The sequence below is a fragment of the Nothoprocta perdicaria genome, unplaced genomic scaffold (genome assembly GCF_003342845.1).
Source record: "Nothoprocta perdicaria isolate Ctin4 unplaced genomic scaffold, notPer1 scaffold_275, whole genome shotgun sequence".
NCBI classification, from domain to species: Eukaryota; Metazoa; Chordata; class Aves; order Tinamiformes; family Tinamidae; genus Nothoprocta; species Nothoprocta perdicaria.
The window spans coordinates 221,509-235,375 of NW_020455505.1; the positions used below are offsets into that span (position 1 = coordinate 221,509).

The following is a 13,867-nucleotide window of genomic DNA, read 5'->3' on the forward strand; positions in this document are numbered from 1 at the left end:
AAAACCAAAAATAAATTTTCTTTCTAATGCCAGCTATTTTAACATGTATATTGAATGAATATTTGTTTGTTGCCTTCCAGGGAAATACTGATAAGGTTCCTTATCTGAGTCTCATGGTCTGTATACTGCAGCTGTTGATGAAGGACAGAACAGACAGTAAACATCTTTAAATGTAATACAGCTTGAACTGGCTGTTGAAAATATACTTCAGTATCCGGAAACAAAGAGTAAAGGGGGAGCTCTCCAAAAAAGGGAAAAAATCCCAAGCCAGGTTTCACCAGTATTAGCATTCAGCGTTGGGTGTGCCAGTAATTCAGTCTTTTCCTATAGAGCTGAGCACTTAAGACTTCCCTTTAAGTTCATTTGTTTCTTAGTACTTCTACACCCTTAGGCTCTAACAGTTTTTTATGCAAGCAACTAGTTCAAGTAAGCAAATAAAACAAACCCCAATTTTCACCCTGCAGAGGTCAGTTTTCAGATCACCAGCATAAGATTCTCTACAGTCTGAGCTTCAGCCATGCTGAAAACCTCCAAAAACATACCAAGTTGAATATGCACTACAGCTAGTCAGACTCTGAGTGGCTGAATTTAATCCTTTTTGCAGTCTAGCTTTGAATTTCTCCAAGGCTGGCATTATCAACCTTTAAAGCAGTCCCTCCCTCCCACTCCCCATTGCAAAGAGAAACCCACCACTACTGAAAAAGCCCCTTTCCCCAATGCACACACAAGAAAATCTCACAACTAAGCTTCCCCCTCCCCGCCAACAAAAGTCAAGCAAGGTCTTTGGTTATGCAATCAGAATATGCCATCTGTCATGGACTATAGGTGTAGCCTGCGACAAAAACCTAGTGCTTTGAATCAGGTCCTTCACTTTGGGTGATCTTTTAGAGAAGAGATCATCTGGATAGATTTAGGATAATATAAAAGCATAAATATATAACACTACACAGTGTTGTTTTTACTACACCAAGGAATTTTGAAGTTAGAAGAAATGCAGGTGACTTAATCCTTGATTACTGGATACATAAGGATTCTTTCTAAAATTTCTATAAGTTAGATTTGTCACACACACCCCCACCATTAATTCATCTTTTCCAGACTCCATCTTATTTCATTTTAACTTCTGATTGTTAATTAGTTGGTTTCTATGAAACTTCCCTGTTTGCTACATACGGAGCAATCTAGATTTATATAAACCTACAAAATGACTCATCAAGCAATCAGCTCACATATATATATGTCCTATTGAAGTAAATAGGAGATTTTTCATGTGTGTAAACATTGCAGGATTGAGTGTCAAGTACTCAGCATGTTTGGGGGAAATTTTTGAAGCGATTCCCTCACATTTCCATGTTGTGAACAAGTCTCTTCTCGGTGGATGTTCTTAAGTGTTAAGCTCCAAGAGCTATATTGTACAACATGATTCCAGTTTTAGTGAAATTAAGTGTTTAAGTTAATTCCAGGGGGCTTTGGGTCGTATCCTTTTTTTTCTTATGGCCTGAATAGCTGAAGTTTGTATTGCATTATTCTACATTCATCCTCTCCAATCTGAATGACGGCAAAGTACTCCTACAAAAGAGAGACTTCAAATAATTTCATACTGTTATATGCATAAAAAATTAGACTCTCAGAATCCTTAATGTTGGAAGGGACCTCCAGAGATCATCTAGTCCAACCCCCTGCACACACAGGGTCACCTAGAGCACGTGGCACAGAGTTGCGTCCAAGTGGGTTTTTGAAGATCTCCAGAGAAGGAGACTCCACAACCTCTCTGGGCAGCCTGTTCCAGCGCTCTGTCACCCTCACTGATAAGAAATTTTTCCTTAAGTTCCTGCGGAACATTTGGTGCTTCAGTTTGTGGCTGTTTGCTCTAGTCCTATCAGTGGTCACCACTGAAAAGAGGCCGGCCCCATCCTCCTCACTCCCTCCCTTGAGGTATTTAATATACCTTGCACAACATAGTGCATTATTCATCCCCCTCCTTCCTTAGGCATCCTCAATGTTTTTAATCATATGAGGTTTTTGCTTCCTTCTCTTGTCTCAGATTTTACCTGACAATAAAAATATTTTGCTGTCACATGTTTTTCTGTCGTGTACACACACACCCACACAAGTTCTTCCCTTATTCTGCATTTTAACTCCCATCTAAGCTCACAGCCCTTTTCATTCATTTGGAGAGAACGAATGTGGATCTTTTAGGTTCCTTAGTTTCCATTTATGAGATTTAAGGACCAGCCCCAAGATCCACTGAAATCAAAGATCCCTTATTTTCAGTGAATATTGGGCAAGAAATTCTGCTACAAACGCAAAACCAAGAATGAATTGGAATGGTGACCAAATTTAGAGTTGTATTAATAAGCAATCAATGAAAAAAGATGAATTTGTCTGCAGGATATCACAGAAATAACTGTCGAAAACTATTGTATAAAAATAAATGATTAACATTGCCATCACATGGATGCTGTTCAGGTCAAAGGACTGTAACATTAACCTATTAGTGCGTATCACTCAGTATACTTAAAACGGAATGTGCCTGTAAAATATACATTTTAAAGCTTTATGTATTAATTGCATTAAGGTTAGCATACATGATTTACACTATTTTACTATTCCGTATCATCAATAAACTTTTGATTTCATGCAATATTTGTATGTAGTATTGATATACTTTACTTGAAAAACTGTCAAATATATAAAAACTGCTTAATTTATTCATGTGCTTGAGAATTAAAGACACTTCATGCACTCAGTTTGAGGCGACAGGGTCAAAAAGAACATAGTGAAGAGATTTAAGAATTAAAAATTTGAAGAACACAACAAAAAGTTGCTGAGAAAAAAAAATAAAATTACCTTTTCAGCTGGTCATTGTGCCTAACTGAAACAAACTATTTTAAACCAAAAGAAAATAAGAGGGCTTTGAATAAGAATTATCCATCATAAATATAACTTGCAATGCTTCAGTGAGATTCTGCTGATGATTTTTCACCCTCTTTGTGAGGAGAAGGCCCTTTCACCTTTAAGATAGGGACTTTTTAAGTATTGCATTTCTTCCACTCCTAATGCCATAGAATCATAGAACGCCCAAGGTTGGAAGGGACCTCAGAGGTCATCTAGTCCAACCCCCCTGCTCACGCAGGGTCACCTAGAGCACGGGGCACAGGCTGCATCCAAGCGGGTTTTGAAGATCTCCAGAGAAGGAGACTCCACAACCTCTCTGGGCAGCCTGTTCCACACTGTATCACTAGCCTATATCACTACTGAAGTGATACAACAGCTTTGCAGATAATTGCTCAAAACAGTTGGGCTGACAATGAAATACTATCATATTCAAGTGAAAGTTCTGGGGGAATTTTTTTTGGGGTGGCAGATGCTAAGAGATACTGTAATTTGGTAAGGGCAGAACTGAAATTAACTCTACCTTGTATGTACAGCACTAGATAAGGCCAGTTAGATCCTGATGGTCAGATTAGAACTTTTCCTTTCAATCTCATCATAAAGGGAATACTTTCCCTTGCAAGACAGCTCCTTGAACCTAGGCCCACTGCTGATTCAGGACTATCTCAAAGGAAAGGGTAACTCTGAACGGATCGCTAGCAAAACTTTCGTCAGCCCCACATGCACACTGTAAATCTGCCCTTAGACCTCTTCAGTTAGGCCCAGGTTTAAACTCGCTCAGTTAGCAGCGGTAATAGGACCTCAGCAGAATGTTTTACAACACTTGAGAATTAACCCAGTGTACTTTCCCAAGCCTCTCTTTGAACAGGTTTTGCAAACATACACAGAAATGCTAACCTATTTTTCTGTAAACAGTTGCACGTCCATATGAAATTCTCTTTCACATTACAAGCAGAAACTGGCTTCCACATTGGCTGACAAGGCTTAAGGTCACTGTAAGCCAAGGAGCGACCTCTCGACCTCAAGAAATATCAGTGCCTTATTGACACAAGTTGCAAAAATGCCTGCGGCAGAGGGAAGGCATTTACCCCTCTGCAGTTCCAAGCAGGACACGGGAGAATTGTAGCATGCCCAGGATGAATTGCTGACTCCTAAGTACCATTCAGAGTGACCAGACTAGTATTTGCAGTGCAAGCCTCCAGCTAATTCATGTCAGGCCAACTCACATGTGCTGTAGTCATGCCTTTGAACTACAGCACAGGCCATACTTGAAAGAAACTCCTTTGATTCTTCATCTCCTCTTCAAAATGAGTGTCATTCAGTGGCTTACATGGTTGGTTAGGTTCTCCATTCCTTTCAAGAGAGATGCGCACTGGCATGCATAGTTATTTTAAACAGTGCAAGAGCTTTGCCACTGAATTAGCAGCAGTTCAGCACGGAGTGATAAAAATAAACAATCAAATCAGATTCAGCACTCCCAGCACTCCTCAGGGGTGTTTCTGATGAGGAAAGAGGAAATTCCTGAGGTATCTGTGCTAGAGTCATAGTGGCTTGATGGTGAGCCTGGTAATGGTAGAAATTTTACCTTCCTGTCAAAGCTTTCTGATGCATATTTTACCAAGGATAACTGCAAGGCAACAATCCCTGTTTGTCAAAGCAAGTAATAGAGTAACTATAGTTTCTAAACGACACACAGGATCCCATCACATCCCTTTGCTAGGTTCTCCTCTCTTGTAGATCTTCCCATTCACTGCATCCTGCAGTGCCAAAGACTGCATTTATTCCTTCTTCCCCGGGTTTCCATATCACAAGCTTTGAAATCATTTCCATTGTTTCAGTGGAGCAGCTTTGACGTTCACTTGGCTCAACAGCAAGAGTTTAAAAACCAATGGATAAAATATCATTTTTTATAGGTTAAAGCAAATAAGCAAACATACATAAAATCCTCATTAATGTCCAAAAGCTTCCTGGGCTCTACTCTGTTCCACGCTTTACCACATTCCTCTACTATGCTCCTGAGAAGCTAGTCGAGTCAGACCCCAACTTCACATCTTCACTATTTGCCATATCTATTGCCACTAGCCCAGTAATTTAAAGAAACCTCTTTCCTTTTCAAGAGGGGACACACCAAGATTTCCAAATGCAAACATTGAGCTGCATGTGGTATAAGCACATGGAGAAGTTAGAACACCTGCACTTGAGGGTTACTAAATAATCCACAATAAGCACTTACTTTAGATCTGAAGGAAAGCATGCCATGTGAATTATTGCAAAAACATGATGGCAGATTTGAAATACTGAGGTTTGGTTTTGTTTCTAGTAAGACACCCTAGATCTCATTGTGGCTGATGAATAGCCAGGTTTTGCATCCCTCACAGTTACTTTTAGAAAACTGTTCACAACTAATTGGTCATTCAGTTCTTGGCATATTCAGCATTTGATTCTACCCCTTTCATAAAACCTCCCCAGAGAGCAGGGCAGAAAGGTGCGTTTACCCTTTTCCTCATGCCATGATAAAACAGCATTGCAATTAAGCCAGAAATATCTGTCAGATAGAAATACTTGAGAAAATATTAACAGACAAATTAATCTTGCATACACTAGGTTTTAAAATACTTTGAGTTTCTGAGATGTCATTTTCTGCTGCTTCTACGTGTGCATGTTTCGTGTCCTAGCTCACATGGCATTTCCATTTCACTGGAATTATTACTCACACACAAAGGCAATCCCTTTTCTGATACAATACAAGATAAGCTTCTGCAGAACCTGGCGGTTCTTCGAGTTCACAGCTAAATATAGCGCTTGCTAAGGTGACACACATCATCTGCCTTGATAATATTATGCATGGTATGGGAATCATTCTAATACTGCATTTTTTACTTTCTATCTTTACAGGAGACTATTTCCAATAATATACTTGCCTATTGTAAGACAAAACGCAGCTACATTTTCTTACATACAAAAATAATGCTTTGAAGGTTAGTTCCCTGAGAAAGGAGAAACTATGCACCATGATATTCCACGCACTATCCCCTTCCCCAGAACCAGAGCTCAGACAGTGTGCTGAATTACATCCACATATCATAAGTATCATAAGTTTTAACCCAGCTTTGCTATCACAGAAGTTCAACTGCAAAAATCAAAACAAATACAAGACAGCAAACTTTAAATTGAAAAGTATTTAACTGAAAACAATGGACAATGTCCTCACCTTAGAGCTAGGGGAGGAGTGTGAAGGAAATTGCAGTCTTAAGAGTAGTAACTCCTGCAAGAGTCACGCTCAAGTAATGCTACCAAAACCATCAAGATTACCTTGGCTTTGTGCCCATTTTAACGGCCTAGCCTTTCACTGGAAGGCTTTAAAAACATTTCAGGTTTTGAGTAACCTTCTCTTCAGAAAACTAATATGACCATAAACCACTCTTGATCTAAAAGTCATCATCCTTCTTTATGAGAGTCAAAGGCTACTGCAAGCATCACCAGGAGAATAAAGTTTATGTGGAAAAACAACAGCATGGTCTAACTAGTTACTAGCTTGGTCAGATGTTTGCAAGACATATGGCTACGTAAACCGAGCCTTCCCTTTTATTTCAAGATTTGTATTCAACTTTACAGGCAAGTAGACCAAAGTTTTGCTCGACTAACTTACTAATCCTAGGTCTTACAAACATAATGGTACCTGCTTATTCATCTATCATGTCATTAAATGAATAAATAATTCTCAACCCCCAACATGCAGAAGAAATACAAATGATAAGGTGCAGCTCATAATATATGGCTGGTGTAGCAAAGGCCCAAAACAGAAGCATTATATTTATTGAGGGAAAACTGCACTCCTAACCAGAATGATGTGTGACTTCAACTGTGTGTGCATTACAGCATAGCTTAGGAGCTCCATAACAAACAGCAGGAGCAAGTCTGCTTTGCTCTCTTCAAAAGCAGTTTCATGAAGGCTTAAGCTCTCCAGTTTGTATTCAATAATGCACTGCTTTTAGACATTCTTCACTGTCAGTCTCCTGATTTTCCCATTTTATTTACAAACAAGATAGAAAAAAAAACACCTAGGACTTGGGTGTACTCCTTTTTCTTCTGCTCTTTTACTTGAGTGAAAAGACAGGTACCATTTGAAAAAAAGGTTGTCCAACACAGTGACAAGAGCAAGTACCTCAGAGTGACTCAAGCACTATCTATTCCTGCTCTTTATTACAGTCAGGAAACATTTTATGGGGATATTAAGCTCCAGTCCTTGCCAGGAAAATGACTGTTTGGCATACACAGCATCATTGTGTATTAGTTCTGTGGAAAAGGGAAGTTGCATATCTGTCAAAAACAGCAAGCAGGCAGTAACCTAAGACTCAACAAGGAGAATGCTACCCCAAGCAGTTTCCTCATTCTAGACCCATCACAACTGGGCACTGTTTTGTATAGCCAACAGGAATCAGATGCACAGTTAGAAAATGGCACTCAGATGCAGTAAAGCCAACTTATTCTCACATTCTTTCTATGAAATCTAATATCTCAGGAAGCCTCTGTGGTTATATCCACAACACTGTACATGGTGCATCCTCAAAGACTGAATTCTCTCAAATCCAAGCTTGTCTAGCCTAATCTTTGGAGGAGAAAATATTTTTTAAAATCCAAACACTCGAACTTCTAGACTTATGGTGATATCCAAAGCCTCACAGCAGCCAAGAGAGCTCTAATAAGAAGGACACGTTCTAGATTCTTCTTAAAAATAAACAAACTTTCCAAAACATGCAGAGCAAGGGTCTTGCAAAATTATCCAGTTCTGAATTTCTGCATATAGCCAAGGGCCATCTTTCACTGGAGTTCTGGCACTAGGCTCAGGGCCGCTCTGACAGAGAAGGAGCTCTATCTCCACAGCATCCAGAGCCCAGAGTCTTGGTTGCACAGATGACACTTCATTTATTCTAAAGTATGGCCGGAGACAGGAATGACTGAGTGCACAGCATTTGTGGTGGCAGGCAGTAAGGGGAGCCTCAACTGCTCTTCTGTTTCATGAGCTCTCCTTTAAATGTTAACAGGCTGAGACACACACACAGCTCTGGAAAGATGAAGATGGCCATCTAGCCACAAACTACTCTCTGAATTTTCTAAAATACAACATTAGCAGCTGCACAGGTTCAAGAGACCTAGAATAGACACTCATTCCCATTTCCCCTTTTCCTCTTCTACCTCTGCTCACAAATACTGACTAGCAGCAAAGCCACAAGGTAACAGGTGCAAATTGAAGCTTCTCTGGGAAAAGTAATTGAATGCACATTTACTATCTCCGAGTCAATGTTCCAGCTCTGCAGATGTTGGAGACCTTATGTGTGTTTAAATAAAAGAAAGAAATGTCTGAACTTAATTTGGCAATCACCAGCACTTACTAGGTGTGCACCAAAGCAAAAACCCTGCAGGGGACTGGGGAATAGGCAGAAGAACAGCTAGTTCCTGCATTCCTGTCTGTGTTATGCAGGACCTATGCACAGGTTTTCTCCAATGGGGGCAATTCCAGGCATGCTCAGAGACAGATTCGGGTGCCTGGGGAATGCAAACGCAAACAAGGTGGTAAGCTGAGGCACTTTCAGTGTTAAGCAGCTGCTGGGTGGCCAAAAAAAGAAAAGCGAACTGCAGTTTGAAATGAAGGCATCTCAAATAAACTGTTTTAGTTAATACTGATTCTATTGTATTTCTCCCTATGAAGCCCTACCTTCAGCTGAGGAATTTAGCCACTATTGTATTAAAGAAAAAGCTACCGATTAATCTTTGTACAGTAAAAATCAACATTCAGCAAAATATACCAGTAGCTACTGGCAACATGCATGTAGCCAATCAAGATACTGTACCAACCCTTGCAAGAAAGGGAAAAAAAATCTAAACTTTTAGCACAATCTCTTCACCCTAAGGGCTGCCTTCCCACATCCGGCTGACTATACAGCAGAACAATGATTGTCATTCAAAATACACCTGAATTATCATGTCCCTAGAAAGTCCCTACCTGCACACTTCTTAAACTAGCAGCTCTGTAGGAAGTCCTTAGGAAGTAGGCATGCATCGAACAGTGCTAAAACAAAAAGATACAGAGAAGAGTGGAAATGTTATCCGAAAGAGTTCTTGCACATTTCATTTTATATTTCACAAGAAAGCACAGATCACTGCTGAACATATGGTATCTTCTTCACTATACGTGCAGAGAACTGTGGTAGAGCTCCCTTCTGCTGAGAGGGCAAAGGTTTCACAAGTACCTCAGATGCTCAGAGGCCTGGATCTAAGAGGTGACATTATCTACCTCACCCTACCGCAGCGGATATTTGAAAATCTGATCCTAAAGTGACATCAACAAGTTAATCACTTCCTTTTCTGTGACCACAGATGAGCACAACACCTTTTGTTGCATAAGGCAAACCTCAAAGGGGAGGACCCTCTCAAGATACATTGCTTTTATCTGCTAGGTCTAGCAAATCGAAACAACTGCTGTAAACAGGGCTGGCTTCTGCAGAGCTGTGAGGAGCAGATGAGAACGGGGCAGGTTTCCCTGGCATGAAGGAAACCCCAGGCTGCCACCCTGCTGCAGGAACTGGTATTGGACTATCAGGAAGAGAAGCCTTGTTTTTCTGGGTGACAGGGTCAGAAACACTTGCTGCTTTGAAACCTTGAAAGGCCTCTGAAGGGACAGCATTCAAAATAACATCTTCTGACCTGCATACCGGCATCCTAGCACACATCTTGAGAAACGGGGAGGGCAAAATAACCATGAGTAATGAGGCTTCCTACAATAAACACTGAAAAGACACCAGCTGCTAAACAAGGTTTGTTCGATGCACATCATAAATTATGCAGCCTATCTCATGATACAGCTGATGATTGCTTAAGGTAAGTGAGAACTCACAGGCTTTGAAAATACATAGTGGTTACAGAGAGCCTGAAGGACTTGGGTCACAAGTACAGTTGCAAACCATATATCATTACAGAGAAGCACTTATCTGTGCTGTAACATATGTATTTTATCCATACGCTGTCCAGTTGAAAGAATTGTATATCTTGTTATATGATCTGTATAAAAGTACAGTAGCTCAAATAACTTGTATGAATATTTCACACAGATATCAGCATGTTTTAACTTTCACTCTTCATTAAATATCCAGTGGCTGAAAAGAAAGCTCTCCTTATGTGTGTCTGTTACTTACCAACCTGTGTCAAACGGAGTAACTCTCTGCCGTAGAAGAATGGCTCACGTCCTCTTCATTTTCTCTGTTTTCCTCAGCTTGCTTTGTGGTAAAGGAGAGCTGCAACTTCAGAATAATGAGGATTGTCAAAGTGGAATTCACTGCAAAAGAAGAAAAGAGAACATTACAATCTGTCCAGCAGGTATTTCACAATAGTTTATTAGAGGCTGTTAGTTTCTTTAGGATGCTTTTGGTTTATATAACACTACAGTAGTACTGAGATAACCTATTAGGTCTGCAGAAATTTAGACACATTAAGCCTGATTACCTTTTACAATAAGTGCATAGCATTCAAAGGTTATTGTAATGAGATTCTGTAATCAAAAGACTTCCTTTCTGTGCTGTGAAATTATATATATATATATGTAGGTGAACAGGGAGCATACAACTCAGCATACATTTAACGGATTTTAATGCTATGACATAAATTCCACTGCATTTGTGCTCTTAAAAACCACTGCAACTCATCTAACAAATCTGCATAATACAGTTACTTTATATGAGAAAAATTCAAGGATTTTTTTTTTTCCTGTTCAAAGGTTTTTTCTGCCCTGAGAACAGCATCACACCAGTGCCATGCCCCCCTGGCACTTTCCGTTCAGAAGGAGCAGCACTGATATCACACCGTTGCTTGACATGCCCAGTGGATTTCTTTAACCCTATGCCTGGCCAAAAAGCATGTCTTCCATGCGGCTCAGAGGCTACACAGCCTGTAGAAGGTCAAGATACATGCATCTGCCTTGGGAATGGTCAAGTGTTCCAGGTACAGAAGCAGTCCTGCAAAAACAGTTCAGTTCTTGTACATTTCTCTACCCACTATTTTAGGCTTCAATCTTCACTTCCTTTACCTTGCACAGAGTACTCTATGCCATCTTTCCCTCTTTAGCATTGGCAATATTCAGTCCTCCATCTCAGGACTTGGGATATCAAGGTTTCATCGATCTGTTCAGAAATTGCAGCTGATGGCACCAGTAAGGTACAAGGTCTAACCCAGGAAGTTGTCTGCATGAGATGGCAGGTTTATAGATAAACATCTGTGTTTTTTTCCAGCCCCGTGATGCTCACTGTACATGCCCTCCAGGTTATTGGAGCCCCTTTGACAACAGGAGACGTTGCATCAGAAAAGTGTATGACATTTGTAGGGATCCGTCTTCCCGAAATCAGGAAGGACAATGTTTAACTGAGAAAGGATGGGCTCATTACTGCTCAGAAAAGGTATTACGATTTTGGCATTACTTAAGACCAAGGATTATGCAGTACTTCCCTAAAAATAAATTCCTTAGCTCTTTTTCATTAGACATAGGTAGCATGAGAACCAAGTGTTATTAACGTTTTCGCAGGAGGTTTTGGCTCATATTATTTTGCTCTTCTTCAAACTGAAATAGGAAGCTCAGAATTCCTCCCTTGCTTATTCTTGTGTAGGTTTGTACCACACCTGGAGATTATGAAGGCTATGATAAGGTTCTTGGGCTCTGCATTTGTCAAGCTGACAGTCTGGAAACTGTCTGCAATTCTCAATGTAGAAGACAACAAAGAGATATTTTGCAGTTCACTTGTGCAGAAGAAAATGCTCAGCTTTTCATCACTTACAAAAACAGGAGCAAGGTAAAGGATTGCATTTATTTTTACTACAGTATAACGATCTACACTCAAAGGCCTTTTTTTGTTTGTTTGTTTTTAAAGGGATCCTTTAACCAAGGAATCCTCTTGTTCTTCTCTTCTAAAAGAGCAGCATAGAAGAAAATAAGCATCTAGGCTTTTTTGTTTACGTGCAGTGTCTTTTTGTAACTGGCATTACACTGCAGCTGTAGCAATCACAGTAAAAACTTTCTGACTTCTCCCTTTCTTTCTATTAGACTACTGCTTTCTTGAAGGAATTAAGAACAGTTCTATTACAACTGGCTTTCCCTCTAGAAGTCTGCACTTCACAGCAAAGCAAATCTTCCCATCCGGTATACATGGTGAAAACAAGTGGTAAGAAAAAGGCTAACAAGAGCTACAGTATTAACTGGGTATTAAATGACTTATAGTTAACATACCTATCCTTGCAATTTATAACATGAAGAGGCAGTAGTCTTGATGCTTATATCAAAATAAGCATAAAGCAATACAATCTCAACATTCCATACAAAATTTATCCCATTCATTCCCAGAACATTCATCTAAGATGTATAGATTTCTGGTAGTCCAGCAAAAGACACCTCTTCAGAAAAAGAAAAAGAAAAGAAAAAAAGAAAGGAAAAGAAATACAGAAGTAACCAAAGCTTTTTATATCTCTTCAGGGAAAGGATTTTTAGGGGTGTATAATCCTGACCCACAAATCTTCCACCACTTGATGATACCAAATGAGGCTTCATCGTTTCACAAAAACAAGCCTTCTTCAGCACCACCTGCAGGTAAGGTCTCCCATAGAGCTGCACAGAAAGTTTATACACCTTTTTGCAAAGATTTTCCTGTGCTCCTTCACACGAAGGACTTCCAGCACCGAACTAATTAGGCAAGAGCAATATTGGAGGAACTCACCATCTTCAAGCACTTCAAGAAGCTGCTCGTACTAAACGCACTGAAGTCACAGACAAAACTTTTACATTTCAGAGCTAGGACTCAGAAGATCTGCACTCAGAGCCACCCAGGTAGCTGCACCACCCAGGAATGGGTCTGGTCCCTTGTCTGGCCCCTGCCTTTTGTCAGGAGCAATGGGGAACAGCTGTGTGGGCAATGCTGAATGCTTCCACCTGCATGCACAGGTGATAACACCCAGGAGTGTGTGGGGATGACAGAGACCTGGAGCAGCTGCCAGAGCTGAGCCCCCCTGGTTTACATCTCTCCTTTGGTTTAATAATCGTGCTGCACAGATTTGCTCCATTCTCATCTATGCTATCCTCTCCCTAGCTCTGGGTATACCAATCACTTCTTTATTAGTTCCACTTGCCCTCCCCTTGGAGGGCAGGACTTTCACTCCTTGGTGTCAAATCTGAAAAAACATAAGAGAACAGCTCCCTTATAAAGGCTGCACATTCTGCAAGTAGTGCTGCTCCTTTACCAGATGCCTTTCAGCAGAGCTGTTACAAAAAGAGATGAGAATGTAATGCATAATTACCCAATTTCAGGCAAATGTCAGGGGCGTATTTATGTTCTGCCTTGACCATAGTCCTTATTCTGGAAACAAGATTTTATTCATAAAAATGAACAGGAAATTCTGTATCCTGCAACCTTTCTGTGGACAGAAAACCATCAGTTACTGAAATCTGTTCTTTTACAGATAAGCCTGGCCATGAAGAAGACATTTTTTTCTGGCTAGAAAGCCTGAGACCTTCCAACTCCACATCAAAAGTAACATTTACTGGCATCTTAAATCCTATCGCATGCATTGATACTAATGTTACTATCATGTTCATTGTCTCCAAGGAGCATTACCCAACTTATGATGTGTGAGTACAATAGGAAAAGGTAGAAGAACATAGCAAATGCAGATTTACTCAAGTTACAGAGAACAGGGCTCTCACTTATTTAGTGGTACAGATTACAGAGGACCTCCTGCACCTATGTCTAAAGTTCTACTGTAATTATTAACCTACTCAAAAAAAAAAAAAAGAAAGAAAGAAAAAAAGAAAGAAAAGACTTACCTACTTACCTACTTACAAGGACTTACCTACTTTCCTTCCTAGAAACAATCTGTACAACACAAATGCTCATTTTGACTGGGGGGACTTCCGGACCCTTGCAGAGGAAATCAGAGA

At 40.1% G+C, this 13,867-nt stretch overlaps 1 protein-coding gene across 1 annotated transcript in view; it reads right to left on the reverse strand.

The window, feature by feature from the left end:
• POU2AF1 (POU class 2 associating factor 1) overlaps nucleotides 1–10,765 on the reverse strand; it is a 59,253-nt gene extending 48,488 nt beyond the window's left edge. Inside the window, exons 1-2 of the mRNA XM_026041026.1 lie at nucleotides 10,719–10,765; nucleotides 10,089–10,141 (exon numbers count right to left, since the gene is read on the reverse strand). Of these exons, the coding sequence (XP_025896811.1) occupies nucleotides 10,089–10,141; nucleotides 10,719–10,765 (100 nt within the window). The remainder of the gene's footprint in view (nucleotides 1–10,088; nucleotides 10,142–10,718) is intronic.
• Nucleotides 10,766–13,867: the final 3,102 nt, after the last annotated feature.